General features: G+C 42.0%; 1 protein-coding gene across 1 annotated transcript; it reads left to right on the forward strand.

Annotated features, from left to right (window-relative positions):
* The first annotated feature begins 8,164 nt into the window (after nt 1-8,164).
* Nucleotides 8,165-16,096, forward strand: LOC116959130 (regulatory factor X associated protein). Its single transcript, XM_042793165.1, has 4 exons — nt 8,165-8,215; nt 8,258-8,797; nt 11,477-11,584; nt 14,603-16,096. The coding sequence occupies exons 2-4, from the start codon at nt 8,330-8,332 to the stop codon at nt 14,711-14,713; spliced, it is 687 nt and encodes a 228-aa protein (XP_042649099.1). The 5' UTR covers nt 8,165-8,215; nt 8,258-8,329; the 3' UTR covers nt 14,714-16,096.
* The last annotated feature ends 6,309 nt before the right edge of the window (nt 16,097-22,405 follow it).

Below are 22,405 nucleotides of genomic sequence, written 5' to 3' on the forward strand. Positions count from 1 at the left end.
GGAGGAACATTTAGAAGTAGTGAGAATTTTTTTAATACAAACTATTCTGTTAAAGAGAGAAGTCATGATTATCCTTATGTTAATATATGGGGGGTGAAACAAAATTCCTCAATGGCTTGAGTATTTTTAAATTACATTTTAAGCTCCCTACTCTGCTTTCAATAATTTAAATGCCCAAGTCTATATAGGATGGACAAAATGGTCTAGAAAACTGAGAGCAGAGGGCAGAAAAGTCTAGGATGCACATTTTTCCCTTCCCTTCCAAATACAGTCCAATGGATGATGAGGAGAGTCAGTGTGGCACAGACTGCTATAATACTGCTCACAGAACAGTACAAAAAAAGGATGCTGAGTGCTAACAATTCATTAAGCCTACAAGATGCTGTCTATCTAGAACATGAAACAAACTTCATAATTACATATACAAAGTCTTTAGGGAGGACTGGTCCTTACTCCTTTCAACATTTAATATGCAAAGCCCCCTCAGCACTTTTCCCATGTTTCCCAGATAGTTACCCATGAATCTCTCTCTACCTTGTAAGGCAGACTTGCAGACTCAACAACTCATTTTCTCCTCTAGGACAATACTTATGACCCTTGGGAACTGAAGACTCCTACTTTTCTGCAAGTCACTTACTCTGTACCATTCGTAATGTTTACTACGTATTGTCAGCTCATAAAAAACATTACACAGCACTCCACCACTGCAGTGCAAACAGCTTGACTTTCCTGTGCTAAACAGTTACTGAAAATCTGCAATAGTCGGGGTGGCACTATTCAAAGGGGAATGTTGTGCTCTGCATCTTTAAGGAGGTGGTCTCCTCTGAGTGCTACAACTCAAAGTAACATGGTAACTCCTTCACAAAGCTCCATGAATATCTGCTTCTTCTTGGAAAAGTTCTGGATCTGAAGCTGATCATCTCTAATGTACAAAGCAACATAATCTTCACTAACTTTCCTGCACCGGAATATGCAACCGGTAGCATTATTCAATGTAGATGTTACATCTGCAGTGACCAAATTAACTTCTAGTTTTCTGTACACCGATAGCTCCTTCTAAAATAATAACTAGGATTTGGACAGAGTCGGTGTCTGCTGAATAGTACAAGCCATTGATCCCTACTGGGAGAGGTTCAGCCCATGAATCACAACATTCATCTTTCTGGCTGCAATGAATAAGAATTATGCAGAAGCAGATGTGCCTCAGCCAAATGGGTTGGCAGGCTACAGGGACTTCTGGGTTCACAAAAAGCTTCTGAAAAGATACATGGAGTTCTTTTGCCTAGAAATGGCTTTTGATGCTGAAGTACAACAAAATCTGTGATATGCCTCCAGAAATACTTGCATCAGGTGTAGGTAGCTGCAATGCCAATGGAGTAAGATTGAGATAAGGATGTGTGACAGGACCAATAAACTTAATGTTTGACAAAAATGTTGTGTGAAGTAGCAGTCCCAGGGCATCTAGTAACTAACCAAGGAGCTGGCCCTAGATCTCTGAAAGAGAAGGATTAAGGCAATTGGAATTAAGAGGTATAAGCAAATGACTAAGCAATGCATTGATGGCCCATTAATGACTTCTTTCTGAGCTCTCTAAGGGCTGGTCTCAGGTTCCTGTATTTGGAACAAACTTGATCCCATTGGAAGTCTGGGCCCTGACTCCTCCATAATTAAACTGTTTAAATATCCAGCTTTAATAGAATGGCTTTGAAAACAGGTGGGTCCCCAAGGACTTTCCAACAGGCTGATAATCCTAGATGCTTGCAGGCAGGCATTCAGGTCCAAATTAGACATGTTCTTGGTTGTCAAGATGAAAGGTAGAGAATAGCTGTATGCACATGGTACAAAGACATCATACTTGACTAGAAAATGTTATTCCAGTTCCTACATATACAAGTTTGTAACATCAGTCTGAGAAAGGAGAGAAGAAATAGCTCCTTCAGCACAGATTTGTTATTTTCTGAGGATCAAGCCGTGCTTCAGTCCTGCGGAGGGCTAAACTAATCCCCTCTCTCCTGCAAAAATGAGTCCCTTTCGATCTCTGACAGTCTGAACATGACCATGCTAAAGTCCCTATATATGAACTGCCTTTGTACCTGTATTTGCCGAGCATTTCAAAGAGAATGGGAACAAGTTACTGAGCAGAATCCATGAAAAGAGTTAAAAAGCCATGAATTTTACCGCTTTTTCCCTCTCTTTCTGTAAAGGAGTGGGCTAGAAAAGCATGTAAACGAGGAGCCTACAAATCTTACTCACTGGCAGTTCTTAACGTGCAATTTCATCAAACAGGGCATTTTGACTTTCCTGTGTCAGGAACATTCTACGCCTCTGTCCCTCCCTTTCTCCAAGAATGAGTACTCTCTCTATCACTGCAGTACAACGAAGACAATGGGATTGTGATTCTCTTACTTTTTAAAGAATGGTGGCTTAAACAAAACAAATCAAAACAAAAATTCCCAACTCCATGTTGAAAAAACAAAACAGAAAAACCTCTGCGAATGTGTAGAAGAATTGGCAAAGTTGCTATTTCACAGCTTCAGCAAAGTGAGAGAAAAGTGTTCAAAACCAGCTCCAGTTCAATACAGAAATTCCTCTCAATAGGTTAGAGCCATCCTCATCCATACAGGGGACTCTCAAGTGTGAAATACATCTTTCAGAAAAACTAGACACCTTTGGTAACACTCGTATGTGAGAAATGTGTAGCATTAAACTAAAAATAGAAAATATAAATTTTGCTGCCCAGATAACTATGCCAGAATTAAATCTTCTAACTCAAAATGACATGTAAAACCTGCTTATGAGAACTATACAGAAATACTTCACTGCTTGATTAAAGTGCGAAAATACTACTTGGAACACAACCTGTGTGAGTAACTCTACAGTAGGAGTGACCCCAAGGTGTAACTCCCTTAGATCACGAAAGAATGTCAGCATGAAGATCAAAAAACATGAGCAATGTTATCAAATGTTGTAAGAAAGGGAGGAGAAGATGCTGACATTCAGATACAGGTACGCCTTGTTGTATTTGGCAGTCACAAATGTTAGCAATGGATGGAGCAGCTAAACTGACACATTTCCCTGCCAACAGAGGATTGCTTCCCTTATCTAGAGCTCTGCTTCCATCTAGTTTTAACTTTCTTAATAAGCGAGGCTCTCCCTGTTTCTACTGGAAGAGAATATTTCATTGTTTAAAACTCAGCTCATTACTTCTCTTTTTTTATTTTTGTAAATTTATCCCATTATTTATGTTTACTGCTTCATTAAGCAGAGTGACTATGCCTACTTTTGCTACAGTAAGCAATTTTCTTCTCTGTTATTCACGCTTTCTTGGCTATAAGGAGAGAGATGTTATTTTAACGTAGGCCTGAATCAAATGATTTAGACTGAGAAGGAATCAATCTGTGAAACAGTAATAAGCTGAATTAGCAGATACTGACCTCTGCCAAGGTGATAATTGTTCAATACCACAAAGGCGTATATCATGACTGACACAGAACAGGAGACACCTCAGGTCATCCTGACACAGTCAAGGATGCTGGATCTGCATGTGGGGAGAACATCCAGAATGACACTTGATCCTGCTCAGGTGCTAAAAACAATAATCACCCATCTATTCACTATGAATGGAAATCACCTAGGCTCACAAAATGGGTTCCAGGTAAGGTCTATTTCAGCAACTGAAAAGCCCATCAAGGAAATGCTGTTCTGAGATTTAGAGGTGTTCTAGTAATTAAAGCTGTTTAGAGTACAGGGACTAATAAATGTCCCATGTGACGTTCAAGGCATATTCTAACTTCTCTCTTACACTTTTATTCATCTCGATTTTTGATTGTTTTTATTATATTGTGGATGAAGGTTTTATTTATAAGCTGATTAATTTATGTCTAATTAAATGTAAAGAGATGAAAGGGGAGACATTTTCAGCACTTACTTATCTGTTGCCACGGGACAAAGGTAACCATGCAAAATTAGAAGGGCCTGGGGAAAGAAACCCATTTCTGATGTCCATTTTATGTCATACATATACTACAACCACAACACATACTCATAACGCAAATCAAACTTCTGTGTATTTAGAGTTTCTTATTTCCATGATTTGCAAAAATAAATTAATCTGTAGTTCATAAAGCCTAAGAGGTTTCTGATTTCCCAGTATTGTTGGGAAACAGAAATACCTGAATAGTGTAAGACGGGATGTTTATAAGATTTGAGAAAGTTGACATCAAACTTTTGTACACTTATCTGAAACCAAGTTTTAACAAATTGACTACAGTAGCTTCAAGTCATTTGCTTTGTTATTCATGGTAAGACTTCAGCACTCATTGTCACCTGGAAATACTTATCAGTGAGCATACTGATGATGCTGCACTTTGCATTCCTTTGAGGGAAGATCTGTTTTGAGGCTGCTGAGCTTTTGAACCTTTCCATGACTGTATCACTGTGCAATTGGACTTGAACCCCAAAAGCAGGTAGGAGGAATAAATGGGGAGATCACTAAGCAATAAGAGATACAATAAAGTAGAAAAATCTCTCTTGACTATATGCTCACAGTTTGATTCCCTCATCAAATGATATGTTTCTAGAGACATGCTTTAAAAATTATTAGTTCTCAGCTTTTTCCACCAGTCTTCATTCCCTTACATATTTCAAGTACCTTTCATAGCTGTTTTAAAAAACCAAATGCTCGCCTTGAATAGACTTTTTCATTTTATAAAAGAGCAATAAGGTTGCAAGTTAATTTGCATTTAGATTATGTTTTCTTTGTAGGGATATCACAACACTTGATATATGAATTTCATGGTCCCACTGCTCACAGAAGTTCTTAGTATGACCTGTGCTCTTAAAACACATGATAATGGCAATTGCACTTTTGTGTAAAAGACAGATAGACAGATATTGAGTCAACAGAATTCATATAATCACTCATAGGAAAATGCTGAAATAACTCTCACAGTTTGAAAATATTACTGCAGGTATAATAATTAGTACTATCTCAGTCTGTGAGTAGGACAAATCAGCATCTTCAATGATGATTACCTTCCTGAATCTTATCCTGTTTCTGTGGTTTTTAATACATGTTGTTTCCTAAGACAATTAAGAACTGGATATTAAGAACTGGCACAGAAATCTAGAACATTAAAATGAACTATTTCACAAGCACAAATGAAAGAGGCAGCAGAAAAACACAGAATTTATTTAAACAACAAGTTGTCAGTCTACAGACAAATGAACTTATTAGATTTCAATAATCACATTTGGCATCTCCTCTTAATTGCACCTGGGAAGGCAAAACGATGCAGCTGCTCCTGGCTGGATGGCAATGATGTACAGACTAGTGACAAAATTTTCCAAACTTGACCTTCCTTCCTCAATAGCTGGATTGCCAGAAGTGCAGCCCAAGGAAACTAATACTTTGCTTGATTTCCATCACAGTGTTTCTCTTTTCTGAGCAAACCAGGCAGAAGGAAAAAAAAAAAAAAAAAAAAAAAAAAGCATCAATGGCAGCTTTTTAAGAAGGGTCTCATTTGTTAGCTGTCACTAACTTAATTCCTGTTTATGTGTCTGTGCCCTCAAGCAATAAGATGATAAGGTTCTGGGGTAAAACGAATTGGATAACACTTCATATTGCAGCCCAGTAATAGTCTCATTAAATATCAAATCGATCTACTAATTAATCCCCCCAATATCTTTGTAAGGAGTGGTTAGTTTTCTGAGGGATTTTGTTGTTCTTTTTTCCTCAGATGAGGAAAATGAAAACTTCTAAGGAGTTGAAGTATGCTTCCAGGCACACTCCAATGAGAATCCCATGTGCTACTAGGGTGTCTGAAGGAAAATCTAACTGATTCAAAAAGAGAGGGTTTTCAGCAGAGCGTGTGCTTGGAAACCTTCACTCCAGCAATAATTTTCTCATTTAACCTTGAACTGCTTCAATCTACGGGTCTGCCTGGCCCATGCCAAACCTAGCTGCCTCAGTGGGGCTTCAGAGAAGTGGTGGGGAAGGGCACGAGCAACTTTGCTTCCCAGGACTTAAAGGATATCAGCTTCCCATTTCTTATTTGCATTTTAATTAGTTATAGTGTGGATATGTGCAGGGAGTGTGGCTGGAGAAAAATGCTATTGTTTTTGAGTCATTATTACTTTGGATTTTATTTCAATTAATGTCAGGAGCACTTAAAATTTTGAGTAAGCATTCTTTCAAGATGCATTTAAAACAAATTAAATAAACTAAAATTATTTCAGTGGAACTATAATGTGAAATCACCCCAAATGTTTACTGACAACCTCTGCCTCAAGGAGCTCACAACTAAAGAGGTACGAGGCAGGAGAACAACAAGGCTACATGCAATTTTTATGTGTTTCACTACTGGCACAGATGCAAGGCGGAATCCTAAAGAGAGGGTCTAGTAAGTCATCCCAGCATGGCTGTAGCAGAGGTGGAAAAGACACTGAGGCAGGTGTGGGGAAAATAAGTGTCTATTGGCAAAAAATAAAGTCTGTAATTCCAGTTTAAACGGCAGTGCTGGGAGTCATCTCACCCATGTTAAAGGTGACTGGTGGGTCAAAGGTTATGAGGACAGAGTTACTCAGTTCACTGTGATTTGTCTAGGATATTAGTTATTTTGTCAAATGAGAGAGGACTGTATTATAACATGATCAAGGGTGAAATCAAATGGCTACAACTGTAAACAGCATAATAACTTAACTTAATGACAGGAAAAGGGAGCTGTGGTAATGGCCAGAGAACAAATGGGGTCAGCACCATTCTTTAGTATGGGATGAACTGACATATGCAATGAGAAAGGCAAGAATCCATGGAGAGTAAGGAGGTAAGAAAAATGAAGGTGGGCAAACAGCAGGTGATCAAGAAGATGGAGGTCAGTGGGACTTCTCTGCAGGAATGAGGAAAATCCTGTGGCTGTGACCCAGGAGGAAGTAGGAAGAAAACCGAAGGTAGGCATGATAGTTTCATTACAAGTAATATTTTTTTCTTGGAATAAAAGCTAAGACTTTTGCAGAAGAAAGGACTGGATTGAGGAGTGAAACAATGGCTAAAATCACAGATGCTGCATTCATTTACATTGCAGAATAAAGATGCTTACTGGGGAATAATTATTTGTAATGGTACGGATTGGGTGAAGATGGTCTTAGCTGCTTGGGTGAACCTTGTAATAGGGAGTGTCCAAAGGGCCACGTAGAAGTGAGCCAACGGGAGGATCAATACCCAAATGAAGGGCGAGGAACAGTGAGCTGAAAGCTGCAAGGGCAATAGCAGGCTGAAGGCAATAAAAAAGCTAAGTGGAAGAAGAAGCCAAACCGCACCCCAGCGTCCCCACTTTCCAGCAGACAGTGGCTGGAGAGCAAAGACACCAGCACAGCTCGGGGAAGGTGCCTGTGTGCCGCGATTGGGAGACGGAGACCCAGCTCGATGCAAGTCAGGATCTACTTTATTGAACACAACAACCGATTTTATATTCCAAACAGACAAAGAGAGACACGTGTTTTAAGCTGATTGGCACAATGGTTAATCACCTAATACATATTACAAAAGTTGAGCTCATGATTGGCTAACGTCTAAGGTCAGCTTGACTTTTTCTGCAGTTAATTTTCTGCTAGCTCACAGCATTCTTCTCCTTAACGACTTCTACTCCTGTTTCTATAGCACATGCTTATCTCTAGTTAAGAAACCAGCCCTCCTGGAAGAAATCGTCCTTAGCCCCAGGGGTGTAACAGTTTGCTTACAGAGTATGCAAATTACGAGACGCCAAGTTGAGCACGTCCTTGCTGCTAGAAGGAGAGACCAGGCTGCCCCCGGCACCTGTGAAGATCAGTGGCGGCACAGTTTTAGTCTCGACAGCCATGAGGGGAAAGGCAGTATGACAGGGGGGCTGAGCAGGCCGAGGGGGGGGCCAAACCGCACCGCTAACTCCGACGCCGCCACAAGGAGGTTCCCTGCGCTTGGGAAGGCGTGAGGGCTTCCACCTCACAACCGCGGGCCCAGCCACCCGCGCCGCCAGGACGGGGTCCCGCCCCCTTCCCCTCCGCCGCCAAAATGGCGCGGGCGCGCGCGGGCCGCCACCCCTCCAGCGGGGGCGCTGGGGCGCGTGCGCGGCCCCGCGGGCACACGCGCGGTTGAGCGCGGGGCGGCGGCGGCGCCTGCGCGCGGCGGGCGGGGCGGGAGCACGGTGGGCCTGGTGACCGGCCTCAGCTCGGCCGCCGTTCCGCCTCCTCCTCCTCCTCCTCCTCCTCCTCCTCCTCCTCCTCCTCCTCCTCCTCCTCCTCCTCCTCCTCCTCCTCCTCCTCCTCCTCGCCGCCGCAGCTGGCGCTGCTCGTGATGCAGCCGTGCGGCGGCGGCGAAGAGGCGGCGGCGGCGGCGGCGGGGGGGGTGGTGCTGCCGCCGCTTCCGGGCTCCGACCCGCCGCTGCCGCCCTCCGGTAGCGGCGGGATCATGTTATTCTACGAGTTGGGGGGCGACGGCGAGGCCGAGGCGGGGGAGGAGGCCGAGGCCGAGGCGGCGGGCGGCGAGAGCACAGCTAGCTTGGAGGAGCTGGAGGAGGAGGAGGCGGCGGCGGCGGTTTCGAGCGGCGAAGCGGCGGCGGCGGCGGGCGGCGGCTGCAAGAGCTGCACCTACCAGGGCTGCAGCGAGACCACCACGCAGGTGGTGAAGCAGCGCAAGCCCTGGATGTGCAAGCGCCACCGCAACAAGATTTACAAAGACAAGTACAAGCGCAAGAAGAGCGACCAGGCCCTGGGGGGCGGCGGCGGGGCGGCGGCCGCGGCGGGGGGCGGCCCGCGGGCCGAGGTGAGGCACCGGGGGGGGCGGGGGGCGCCTCAGCCGGGGCCTCCTCCCGTGGTGGAGTCGGTGGGCAGCCCGGCTGCCGCGGGCACCCCCCGGAGCGGGGGCTTCCCCGGGAAAATCGGTGTCTGTCAGGCGGAGTGGGACCGTTCTCCCCAGAGGAAGAGGGAGAAAACTTCGGACAGCCCGAGAGCTCGCTCTTCCATGGTGCCAGAGCGAGCCCCCTTTATTTTTCTCTTCTCTGATATAAATTGTACCGACTTACGACTATACCAGAAGATTCCAGGAACAAAATTCTTGCTGACAGATGGCTCGTTCTGTCGCGTGTGCTTATTGCACAGGAGGAAAGATGAAAGTATAGATCTAAGGGAGGTGTCGGTTGTCTTGCCCAGCTGATTTCAAAGTCAGAAAGGCTGTTGGTTACCAGATTATATTGTATATAGAAAACAGTTGTGTAGATTCTTCAGTGTTCTTGTTGATTCCTTCTTTTGATACTAAATGGCAGTTAAATATTTAGACCACTGATGGTTCCTACTTCCTTTCCTAAAATTAAATGCATTGTTTTGGTGGGGAAATATTGTCATTGGGAGAACTGATGCTGACATTCAACTTCTTAGACTTTTTTTTTTCTACAGTTTCTGACTCAGCCAAGGTAATACAGTTCCTGGTGGCTGCTTGTCCTGAGGTAGTGTTTCAGATCTTGTATTTAGAAGATCTAGAAAGAGCGAAATGGTTTTACTTTTGAAGGTGCTGCCTAGTTTGTGCTTGAAGGGACAAGTATAAAATAGTGATTGGCAGAAGAAAAAAGTCTTCACCTGGCACTCCTACTAAAAGCAGTTGCTTTTATTTTGTCAGCACAGCTGTCTCTGGAGTTGTGTGACTGGGAACTGATCTTACTGCAAACTAACCATCAAAAACTTATCCTTTTTCTGTTTTTCTTCATATAAATATAATAGTAAACAAACTGGGTGTTGCACCAAAGGACCTTTTTTTGTCTAGCTGTAAAAGCTGCCGTGAAGCAGGTGCATAAGAAAAAGGCACGTGCATGTGATGCTGCTAGGGAATATTCTCCCAGCTTCTTTCTCCCTCAACTCAGAGAACTTGCTGAGATAGGTGTGGGTTTTCTGATATATTTTGTAACTCTTAAGTGATACATGTTCTATCTACTTTTTTTGATTCTTGTTGGACGGTTGTAAACTCTCAGCATCCCTTGCATTGTGATAGTTTCTTCTGGCCTGCTACTTTGTTTGAATTATCTCCTTGTTTTCAAACTTGGCTGCTGTTAACTTAGTTTGCCAGTTAGTGTTTACATTAGAAGATACAGTGAACAACTAATTCCTGTTCAGTTTGGAGACAAGCCTACCAAGTTACTGTCAAAAGTTGTTTCCTTCCCACTGTGAAAAGGAGTAGTGTGCTTGTTTCAGAGTAAAAAGTTACCTACTTTTATCCTTGTTGCCATTCTGTGACCCTTCTCTAGTTCTAGTAGCTACTTCTCTTTTGGATGAAAGAACAGTAACTGCACACAGTATTCAAGATGTGGGTGAATTCTAGATTTATATACTGGCATGGTTTCCCCTCTCTTCCTTTTATAATAATTCATCATGCTCAGTTCAGGATGTGTCTACACAAATACTTGTGCTAGTTCAGAAAAGGGGACAGTATGGCAGAAGGGCAAAATTGCTGCATTTCATGTAGGGGTGGGTTAAAACTTTTTGAACTGTAACATGAAAAAGTGGTTATTGCGTGTTGGAAGAGAGTAGGCTTGCTTCTCCCATTTTTTTTTGCAAGTGCAGGTTGCTTTGAATGTTATGAAATTAAGGCCTGAATTTGCAGAAGAAAGCAGGATGTTTAGTGCTAAACTTAATGTGGGTTTTTTTTGCAGTGGTATCTATTGAGGCCCCTCAAGACACTGTTGTCACTGGGGTCAGAGTTAGATTTCTATTGGAAGTTTCATTTTTCACTCCTGTGGACAGGATTGAAGCAAAAGATACTGGGATACTTTGTTGTTGTTTCTTAAACCCTTTCAGGTAAATGGAAGTGTCAGTAAGTTGTGAATTTAATACATATAAGATTCAACATTAGTTGAAATTTTCCAAACCACGTATATTTTCTCTACAGCAGACTGTAGAGCCACATTGTTTAGAAGACAGTCTAATTCATATGACTGGTGATTGTACAAGGAACAGGATAAACTTACAAAGAAAAAAATAATGTAGATTTTACTGTCTCCTGCTTGTGGCTTTGACAAGTTCATAATAGTATTCTGATGTATGTTCTGTCTTGCTATTAAAAGTATTACTGTCATTCCTACTAAACTGCAAGTGTTAAATATCATTCACTTCCACAAGCTGGAGATTGAGCTGTTGTGAATGACTTGATTTTTAAGAAATGTGATCAAATAAATTCAAGCCATTGACTAACAAGAGTAACTGGGTGAGTTTTGCAATTTAGAAGACTAAGTCAGCTGCATTGTTTCACTGTAACTGATGAAAGAGTGAAAATAATGTGGAAAGGGGCCAATTCTTGAATAAATACGTTTCCATTTTTGTGCTGTTATTTTCCTTTGCAGATTAATGAGGCAAATATTCTTTACTCTTGGGACTTTCTGTGCTGAAAAGTAAATATCATTATATCAGGGTTTATAGTCTCACTTCTTAGTTATTTTTTACTTTCTTTCATGTGCAGGATAGTGTTGAAGGTTCAGTTTCAGTTACAAAACAGAGAACAGGATCCATTGGAGATCGCCCAGCAAGACCTACTCTTTTAGAACAAGTATTGAATAAAAAGAGGCTGGTAAGTTTTGTTTTCTTAGAGGTTTTGAACTCAAATAAATAAAGGCAGTGGAACAATCTTCAACTATCACCCTTGAGAAAGATGAAGATCAGTTTAATGATCATATACTACATGTGCATATATTCACAACTGAAATACGTGGCAGAGCAGATGTGTGTTTCAGACTCTGTGTGAAGCACATTAAGATGGCTGAATTTAATAATCGCTGCCACATTAACTGAAGTTGAGTATTTTGGTAGTACTAAATAGACCTGGTTATTTCTTTAGGGTAAATAGTGCTTGTAGTATAACTGAGATGTTTTTAATTTGTTGGACCAACTTTTCTGTAAAGCTTTAGATGCGTGGACTTTAGGCTTGATGTAAGCTTTAATTACTGTAGTCTTTTAAAAGTTGCAGACCTATCATATCACACTTAAAATTTCATATGTATTTGTTGATGAAGCAAACTGTAAGCGAACAGTATGACTTGTAATATTTGTAGACTGTGTGAATGGCATGTGTTGTAAGTTTTTAAACACTTCTGTTTCTCCTTTAAGTATATTTAAAGAATTAAGCCAAATGAAGGGAAATACTTCAGTACTTACTGTTCCTTCAGCTTCTTCATTACAGCTTTCTGTGTTACTGGTTTTTACAGTCTCCTTTCTCCAGAAGCTGATGGGATTGTTTGCCAGTTCTCTCTGTTAGCTGTGCAAAGCAATTCAACAGTCCTCATTAAAGTGGTGTTGTGCTTGTTCAGAAATTTGAAAAGACTTCAAAGAAATATTGTATCAATCTTAAGTATACAGCTATATAGATCTATTTAATTGAATTATTTTTCATTAGTATCACCTATTTAATGATTATGTCTAAAACTCAAAGGAGTATCTGCAGGTCTTCAGTTTTTACAAGAAAAAGTAATGAACTATGGAGTTTGTTTTTTACATTATCTGTTCTTCATGCCCCATTTACTGAATTGTTGTCCCCTTTTCTAGCTGTTGCTATTTATTTGGCTTTTAATTAAGTTTGAAAGGTATCTTATTGATGAAACATTATTTTTTTTTCTGGAAACACAGCAAACAGAAACTGTTTAAGTAGATGTTGAGAGCTTCTGCAGTGCTATGTCAAGCCTCTTGGAGAATTGACATTTCCTTGCAGTGTTCTGGCAAAGTGAGATTTAGAGTCTCCTTGATTTGGTTCTTGCTTTTCTCTTTCTCTCTGCTCTGACTCGGTTTCTCTCAGTCAGCATTATTTCTTCTAGAATTTCTTCTTTGTTTTTTGCCTATTTACACAACACAAGGACTGAGAGTTATGTGGTGAACCCAGAAAGATCTCTCATGGCCTGTTGCATCCGAGGTTGTTCCATACCTGACATTTCTGCACATGAAAGTGACTGCATGGCACTGGTAGCTGCCTGCAGGTTTATTGCTTAAAAGTGCCAAGTCATTTGTGCTTGCTCTTAAGTTTCTTGCATGTGGTTAGTCTCTGTGAGGAGAGGCTTTTGTGGTGGCCCCTGTGCGCCTGGATGTGCAGCTTCCACTAGATAAAGATGCAGAAAGCAGAGGTAAGGGCTGGGAAGCAGCAAGCTGTGTGTGGATGGAGAGCCTGAAGCACCTTTGTGTCATAAAACAGCAGGAGATAAAGAGCTACTTGCTGCAGAACTACCTTGTGCAGTGAAGTGACTTGATAAAGCTAATGTATGGTAAGGAAAAGGTGGCTGCACATCTGTTCAGTGAGCCTGTTTGTTATTAGTAACCGCTTCCAGTGGCTGATTAGCTAATTTTAGCTGTTCGGTGCTGCTGGAGGCGTGAGCTATATGCAGAATGGTTGTTTTTAAGTATAATCTCTGCAGAATTGCCCCTAATAGCATAAAGTTCTAGACCCTGCCCTGGAAGTTGCTGGACCTTTTGAATGTAAATCTGTATTAGGAGTTGCATTACCTCCTTGGTTGCATCGGTGAAGCGACCATGCATAATGAGCAAGCAGTCTAGGGAATTAATTCAGCTGAAAAAATAACCTTTTTCCTGCATTAATTTTTGGAAGGATCCATTCCTAGCCTGATTTGCCATTGGACTTTACAAACACTTTTGCTGCCATCATGCAAGAATGAGAGTGAACAACCAGGGTCGGATCACAGACTGCGACTGCTCAGGCCAGGAGCCAGATGCAGTTAGTTTTAGATACTTCTGTCTTTTGACTGGAGGCAGAGGGGTGTTTTTAACTCATTCCTTCTGTCTGGACTGCTGTTTTGAAATGTTGGGAAATTATTGAACACTCAGTGAGCATAGAATCATAGAGTATCTCGTGCTGGAAGGGACCCGTAAGGATCGTTGAGTCCAGCTCCCTGATCACAGGGCTTCCTAAAACTAAACCGTGTGACTAAGAGCATTGTCCAGATGTTTGAACTCTGTAGAGTAATTTTTGTAGAATTACAGTATTTTATTTATTTATTATAGTATTTTTGAGCTATCTGCAGTGGGAAATGTAAAAATTGGCTCAAAACTGAAGCACAGTTGAAAAGTGTTTGTTTTCAATACGTTGGTAGATTATTCCTGTTTGCTATCTTTATGTTTTTTTTTGCAATATTATATATTCTTTACATAATGAATCTGCTTTCAGGATATGTATTAATGCTGCTTCTGGTTACCTGCTGATGTCCTGAAACAGTTTCTATCTAGATGGTTTTTTGTAAGCACGTTTTGTACTTCTTCAGCATTTAGTTGAACTCTCATGTGGATGTACTGGTTTGTGCTGGTATACAGTTAATTTTCTTCACAGTAGCTTGTATGGGACTGCGTTTTGGGTTTATGATGGAAACAGTGGTGATAACGTAGCGATGTTTTAGTCATTGCTGCACAGTGCTTCATCCCACTGGTGGGGAAGTGATCAAGAGGCTGTGTGATGCTTAGTTGCCTGCTGGGGCTAAACCGCAAGAGTGGGTAATGTGCAAATTGATTTAATGGGAAAAATATTATAATATAATCAATCTGGTGGCTATTTAATGTATGTGAGCTCTTTAAAGTCTGCTTTCTCTTCTTGCAGTCCCTACTCCGAAGTCCAGAAGTAGTGCAGTTTCTACAGAAGCAACAGCAGCTGTTAAGTCAGCAGGCTTTGGAGCAAAGGCAGCAACAGTTTCAAGGAGCACCTGGGTAATCAGAACACATCAGTGACCTGCAGATGAATCTGGTGCTGGAGGAGGAATGGGATGTGTGTTTTATATAAATACAAAGAATCTCGATGTTTAAAGGAAAAGTAAAGTTGCTGCTGTTACGCGTTTTACTTGTTTGCACTTTTGAGGTTTTGAGCTGCTCGGGTGTCTGCAAACTTGTGAGCAAATCTGGAGGAGTCTATTTTTTTTATTATTTTAAAAATTTCATTTTAATGTTTAATTTTTTAATAGAAATGTGTTTATATTAGTATTGTTTAGCTGTACACCCTTTTCCTACCAAAGTCTTCCACTAAATTAACATTTTTCTATATAAGGATTTACTGTTAAACAAGTCACTCTTTGATGACAATCATTGAAGTCAGTCAGTTACTTTCTATGGAAGTTGTGAAATAAAGTCCTGAATTTGAGCCAGTCCAGTGTCATGACCTAATAGCAGTTGCTCAGGGATGTGAGAAACTTATGCGCAGTAGAATCTTGCACTAAAGGCAAAGACAACATGCTATCAAAAAGTTGGATCTAGTGGCTCAGAAAAAATGAAAATCAGGTGATTCTCCAGCTATATATTCATTATCTGCAAGTTGAGTAGGTTTGAAGTGCTTCATTGTGTGTGCAAACATGTAAAAGAATTTCTGTTTAAAAGTTCCAAAAGAGAAATGGCAGAAAGCTTTAGAGAAGAATTAGGTGAAACGTATGCAACTGAGAGTTGGACTTTGTTTTGTGAAGTTATTTGTAAGGACCAACGTCTTTTACATTAAATATAACTTAATTACAGATGACAATATCACTCATTTTTTAAGTGACTATATTAAATTTTAAAGCTTTTAACTCATAATAGCAAATACATCCAAAAACTAAGATGTAATTGTGCATTTTTTTTCCTTTGTGTAGTATTTTTCTTACAAAAAAAAAGGTATAGTTAGAATTCTTCTATTAAGACAACTGATATGTAATCAGCTCGAGTGCTAGACTTCTTAGGTTTTCAGCCAGTTCAGATGAGCTTGCAGTTGATTGGGTTAAGAATCCAAACACTGTATTATGTAGTGTTAAATCCCACGTATTGTTGTTAAAACAAAGTTTTGTATTAAAACATACTTCTGAATAGAGTTTATCTGAATGGCGTAGGTGCTTACCAAAAATACTACTTTGATATTGCAACAGTTTGATTTGCTAAATAGTCTCTCTTCGGAAGTATTTGTTAGTCTGGTGAATTTTTACAAGCTGTGCTTTGTGTATGTATAGAACTTGTTTGGTAAGAATTTATTGTATTTAGCATTGTCCAGGTTGTTCTTTCAAAAAGTAAATGAAAAGCTTTGTATCAACTGTTCTGGACCAGTGTTTGAGTAAAATCTTTTTATTTAAAAAACAAACCCAAAGCCTCTTCATTTTTGTTCTGTTGAATTTGTGTGTTTGTTTTTTTTTCTTTACTAAATTGGCTAGCTCTGACTAGGTGGCATTCAAACTCTTGTGTTCCAAGGCTCTTATTATAAGAAGCTATTTTAGCTTTAAGTACAATCGGACTACTCTTTTCAGTGTGTCAGAATATATGTGAAAGCATCATGCGCTGAAATTGTAGAATAAGGTATTTGCTTTTGTTTAAAACCGTCATCTTAGGAAAGCATTTAGGTGAGATGAGCTGATCAAACTTTTTTTAAAACCAAACCCTCATGGTAGAAAAAGGGCACAGGAAATGTTGAAGGCAGTGCTGGATGAGTCAGCTACCTCAAAACGAGCGATGCTTGCTGAGGACGTGCCCGGGGTGCAGCTCGCCTGCCCTCCGGTTGTGGTGGGCCGCGGTGCCGGTGCCCGGCAGGCTGGCGGGGAGCAGGAGGTGGCCCGGGGCCGGGGCGGGGTTCCCCGGCCACCCGTGCACACAGCGGGGTCTGCGTGACCCACCCCAAGGTGAGGATGTTCTCTCTTGCTTCTGTTCTTGCAGAACAAAATCTGAATTTTAAGAACATTAAAACCCGATTCTTGTAACGGCACCTTCTTACTGTATCTTTTTTCCTCGGGCAGCCTGAAACCTGCACAGTGGCAAATTTGTCTTCTCACTAATGTCAGTGTGGCCCACAGCGAGGGCTGCTGTCCTAGGGCAGCATCACTGCTCGTACACTGTCCGTCAGCTCAGGGCTGCCTCCTTCCAAAGAAAGCAGAACCATCTTCTCGAATCTTAAAATTGCCACAGGACGAAAAGGGTTGCATGTACTTTATAACATGCAGATTTTATGCCGGATTAATTTTCAATCCATTTTATAGTGTCTAGCATCCCATTCTGCTGGAAGTGTTGGTTCATCCCATTACCCAGTGAATTCACAGATTCCTCTTGCCTAAGACTGACTTCTGTAAATAAAGGCTTTCTAAATGCCCTGGTTCCCAAAGTTGCTGGTGATCAGACTGGGACCTTACAGCTTTCCAGGGCCAATCCCTTTCAAAGGGAAAAAGGGGAGATGACAAGGGCAAGAGCTCTTAAATCAGAAATATCTTTATTAACAGTAAAACACAAGACGTGAATAATCCCTTTTACAATAGAATAATTCCAGCCAAAGAAAATGGAGTGTGTTAAAAAGTGTATTGTTCAAACATCAGACTAAATATGTCGACTTCAGAATGCCTCAAATCAAATGCAGCAGGAGGAACACTTGTGAAAATGTCCACTTGATTAGCAGTTGTTACCTCTTTCTTGAGATGACAGGGCGTGGGATAGAATACTGGGGCTGATCAGAAGACCGAGCTGCCCTGATCTCAGGCTCCTGAAACCAAGCATGTCTGAGAGTTTTCATTCCTCAAGAGGCAAGAGTCCAAGTAATGCTCTTTATAGAGCGATCTGCACCGTTTTACAGAATAACACTGTGAATAATACTTTATTTTGGATAGTGCAGACGTTTTGCTTTGATTCTGATGGAAAACAGAGGGCAGAACTGTTCACAGACTGAAGTGACACTATTAAATCTGTGTATGACTCCTGGTGCTTTTCTGCACAAGACATAGCTTGTACTTAACACAAAAAACCCACCTTGCTTGAATCCACCATTTTGGCCCCTTGACTGCATAGAACTTTGCAACCTTATGGCTTCGTTGATCCACACAAAAAGGCTTGTTTTTTCACTTTCCTGTCTCACTTCTCAGCCCCGTTTATATCGCAAAGGTGATACTGAAATGAGGGATTAAATTGCTAACACTGATTCATCTGCAGAAAGTATGCTGTGGTACATTTTAACTTAAGAAGTAGTATAAATAATTAAACACTCCAATTGCTTCGGTAAGTGAAGAGATTTTATCTGAATGTGCATTATCTCTGCTCATCATTATGTTTGTTCCCTTGCTCTCTTGTTTGCAAAGCTTCTCATGGACATAACTGAATTAATAAGATTTAACACACACTTTAGCATCAAAAAAACACTTGGAAACATGATGTGCTCACTACGGTGAAAGTGCAAGGGGTCAGACTTCACCAAGTTTTTTCTAGCTTTTCTTTGCTGATGAGGTCTGTATTTAAAATTATTAACTGGTTGGTCTATTTCTTCCTATGCTATTCATATGCAATATTATTTGAATACTAACACGGAATATAAAATAGCAGCATCCATGGATAATAAAAACACTACGACTGAAGATCTAAAAACCGTTCACAATTAGCTGCAAATGTTCACATTGGCTATAATGGAAGAGTAGCTGACTGGAGGACGTAGTGGTTACGTTTATCTTGCATAAGAGACATGGCCTGCAAATGAGATTTGCTGTCTGTACAGGCACCACGTTTGCAAGCATGGCCCAGGTGCAAGTGGCAGCATCCTCTTGCTTGGACTCTCACACGCCTCACCTCCCTGGCAGGAAAGCGGGGCATCGGCACGGCAATACACCACAAGGCACGCCTGGGTGAGCTGCCTGGAGAGCCCGAGGGCGAGCAGGTGATTCTGGCTGCTCCTGGCCACTCCGGAGCTTCCTACGAGCAGGTGATCAGTACAAACCAGAGGCTGTGCTTTGTGCTGGTGCACAGCATGCAGAAGTGTCCGTCTGCACTACAGACACAAAGCAATTTCCCTCTGCTGAACAAACACTAAACGCCCCCTCGGGCTTTCTGTACCGGCAGAAAGGTACTCCCAGAGCTGTCATTAGGAAGAAGCCCTGTTCCAGTAACTGCAATGAAGCCTCCAGGTCGAGAAGCTTTTTATTCACGCATCTAAAGTCTCACATGATCTCTCTCCCCATTGCAAGATGGGACCAACTCTATCAGGCTTCTTTTTGATGGTGACCTGACCTACTCACTCTCAGGTAAGCACACTTGTCTATTACTGGCTCTTGTTAAAAATGTGATTTCATAGTCAGAAGTCCCTGTGAAGGCTCCTGCTGATTCCATCTTCCTTTGGGCACCGCAATTTCCCACCTACGCATGTAGTGAGTTGCTTTATTGCAATTCCCAGGTAGTCGCTCTATATAATCTGAGTCTTGCAGTTGTGCAGTTCCTGTTTCAGACTGTGTTTTTCTTCAAGGAGCACATACTGAGTGTGCTTATACTGTCCTTGAATAGTTGCCCCAAAGCTGAACTCCCCATTAGTCCTGCAGCAAGGCAGAGCATCATCTTGCAAGTGCAGTACCCCGGTGCAACCAGAGCCTACCCCCTGATCCCACAGGACACCACTTGCCCCAACATACCTAATGGATTAATCAGGAGGCCGGCACGCTCAGCCAGGCTGTGTGTATAGGAAGCACCGGATCAAGGACTGTGGTACTCCAAGCTGCTTCTGAAAGAGGTTTTGATGATTAGTTTAGATGTGAGTATAAAAAACTCTAGTGAACACCAGTGGCTGCCCAAGCACATACTGCCTTGATACCTCCAGCAATGCCCACTGAGCATGTCTGGTCATATGCTCCCTCCTCCCCAGTCCCTTCAACCTCTCAGTTCTTCAAAGCCAACCATAAACTGTAAGTCCTCTGCAAAAACCTTCTCAGCCCCTTCAGTGGGGTTTCCACCCACCTGGAAGGGCTTGAGTTCAGATGTTCAAGTTACATCCTGCTCCCCAGGCTTCTCCAGAGCCAGGAGCTCTTGCCTTTGGCTTGAAGAGCGCATGAGACATGTTATGGTTGGTACATTTCTGATTATATAAATCTACACTCTCAACTTTAAAAAATGGTATTTAATTACTCTACCCTATGACTCATTAATCTCTTTTTATTGTGTTTGGTTTGGTTTTACTAAGTTAGGTTATGGGGAGCCAAGGGAAGAGGTGAATAGTACAGAGGATGTAACGTTTCTTTCTTGTGCTGAGCACTGTTTAGTGCTCAAATGCTCCTGAAAGCTGCAGGTGCACCAGAGAAGCCTCTACTGAGCCACAAAAATTGGATTTATATTCGAGACCCCTTCCTAGTTATTAAATTCAATCAAGCTTCTTTATAAATTGTTTCCAGCCATCCAAGAAGCAAACAGGCTCTGCCTGAGCTGCCTCTGTAAATCCAGCTGCTTGTGCAACTCCTTGGCCACTGGTGAGACTTTCTGATTCTTAGAGCTTAAAGGCAAAGGTGAGTGTTAGCCAGGAAGAAAAGGGCAGAATAGATTAAGTTACAGTCAAAAATGCTTGATTTTCTCCATTTTAAGGGTTGTGCAGTGGAGATGATGTTTACAGCGAGAGATGTTTGCAGTGTTGATTTTATGCTGTGGGAACATTCATACCTTGTAACTGTGGTCTGCAGTGAACTCTTGCAGAACTAGCTGAGGATAAACATGCTTCATCCTGAAACTCTCTGCTAACAGAGAGGTCCTGCTTGTGGCAAGCAGTTACCACTGAATCTCTGCCCAGACCCACAGAATAACATAAATTGGAATGGTTCTCTGCAGGGCATCAAGCCTGCCACCCTGCTCAAGGCAGGGACCACTTGGAGAAGGCTGCTCAGGGTGGTAAATGTCTTGACAGAGTACCTGCTGGAGACACATGAGGAATTTCCTCAACTCCAGTTGACATTACCTGGAGCCCCAGTTCCCCTTCATGTTGTTGATACATTATCCTTCAGCCTGAGCACAGCAACACATGAAAGTCTCAAGAGGAGTAAACAGATGCTCGTGGCGTAGCCTCTGACGGGGAGGCAAAGCTACTGAACACTGCAGCCACTGCTACACCGTACCCAACCAGCAGCTACAGTGCAAGGTTATGGGACTGAGCCATCAGAGCAGCAGTGCCACTGTCTCCACGCAGTCAGTGTGCTGAATTTGCTTCCGTCACCCCTGGATGCAGATGGCACATTTTTACTGGTGCTGCTGAAGAACTGGCAGCAAGGAAGCAGTTGTCTTCTCCCGACCCCTTAATAGGAACACAAGTGGTCTACATACCATGAGGAATGTGCTTTATGCTTCTGCCTGATCCTGCAGCTCCTGCAGCTGCTTGCTGATGCACGGTACTTCTCCACAGAAAATTTCAAGAGGGTCTGAACTGCTGATGGCTCAAAAAACATTTTTAAAAGTCTGCCTTCAACTAAGTAGTCCCCCTGTAAGTGGTTTTAAATCTCTCAGGAAGCCCATCTCCAGAGCCTGAGTATTAATGAGTACATTTAAAGGCTTTAAATTGACTACAGGTTGATAGGTTCATGAAGACCTTTCAGCAGAAACTATCTCCTTCCAAAATGGGAAAACATTAGTGAGATACAAAGTTAATTGCTGTAAATTATGAGAAATCTGAATTTTTAACTGAGCTCAATTCACATAAACTAGGGAAGCCTATAAAAGAGGCCTTGTTCAAAAAGAAAGGAAAATAAATGGTTTATTAGCCTTACTTTTTATCATTGCATCTGGACAGGGGTCATCTTCCTATTTACTTGCTTGACTCGTCCACTGTTTCCACTTATACCTTATGATGTGAGCTCTCCCCTTCTCTTGGGAAGGAGCTTCTGTGCGTTTGCACAGCATCTACAGCCTGTAGAGGCCACCAAAATAGGAAATAGTTCACACAGTGATACCAGCCCTCCCAAAGGCTAACAACTCTGAGATGGCTGTTGGCTTTGATTGCCCAGATGCTTCAATCCAACTTTCAGAAAATAGTTACATTTGCTGAAATTCATCTCATGATAACAGCAGGCATTTTAAACGGGTCATAAGAATCATGCTCCAGAAATTCCTCTTTATTTACCAGTGAGGGAGTATTAAGGTGACTACCTTTAATAAGATGCACGTGTGGACTGCACTGAAGCCAAATCCTATTTGTATGAGGATTATTATAAAAGCAGACATATAGGGAAAGAAAAACTGCTCTGAGTTTACCAACTCCCATTTAAACAACACAGACACTTATTGAGCAAGACATCATTACTAGGCTGAGAAAGCCACCACATCTTCCCTAGGGCGCACCTCACCTCCTTTTGGGTACGTCCAATGTAGCAGTCCACATTTGATCTAGTGACCTCAAGTTTCCCTTTTACTCAATGTTCAGAGCACAGTGTATTTCACCTACTTGAAATACCTGCCTTATGGTGAAACAAATGATGCCCCAGAAGAACCTGCTTCTCTTCACTGGCCATCCAACTGTCCTCTGCAGCACTGGCAGGAAACTGGGTTCTGGAGCTGCCCAAGAGCAGATGCCCTTCAGAACGTCGCCCTTTGCTCTCTGCGAGGAAGGTGACAATGCTGGGGATGTCTAAAAGCAACCTCTAGCCTTCTCTGTACATTAGGAGGGAAGGAGGTTTCAGCCTAAAAG

Source organism: Tyto alba, unplaced genomic scaffold (genome assembly GCF_018691265.1).
Source record: "Tyto alba isolate M040663 unplaced genomic scaffold, T.alba_DEE_v4.0 Super-Scaffold_2, whole genome shotgun sequence".
NCBI classification, from domain to species: domain Eukaryota; kingdom Metazoa; phylum Chordata; class Aves; order Strigiformes; family Tytonidae; genus Tyto; species Tyto alba.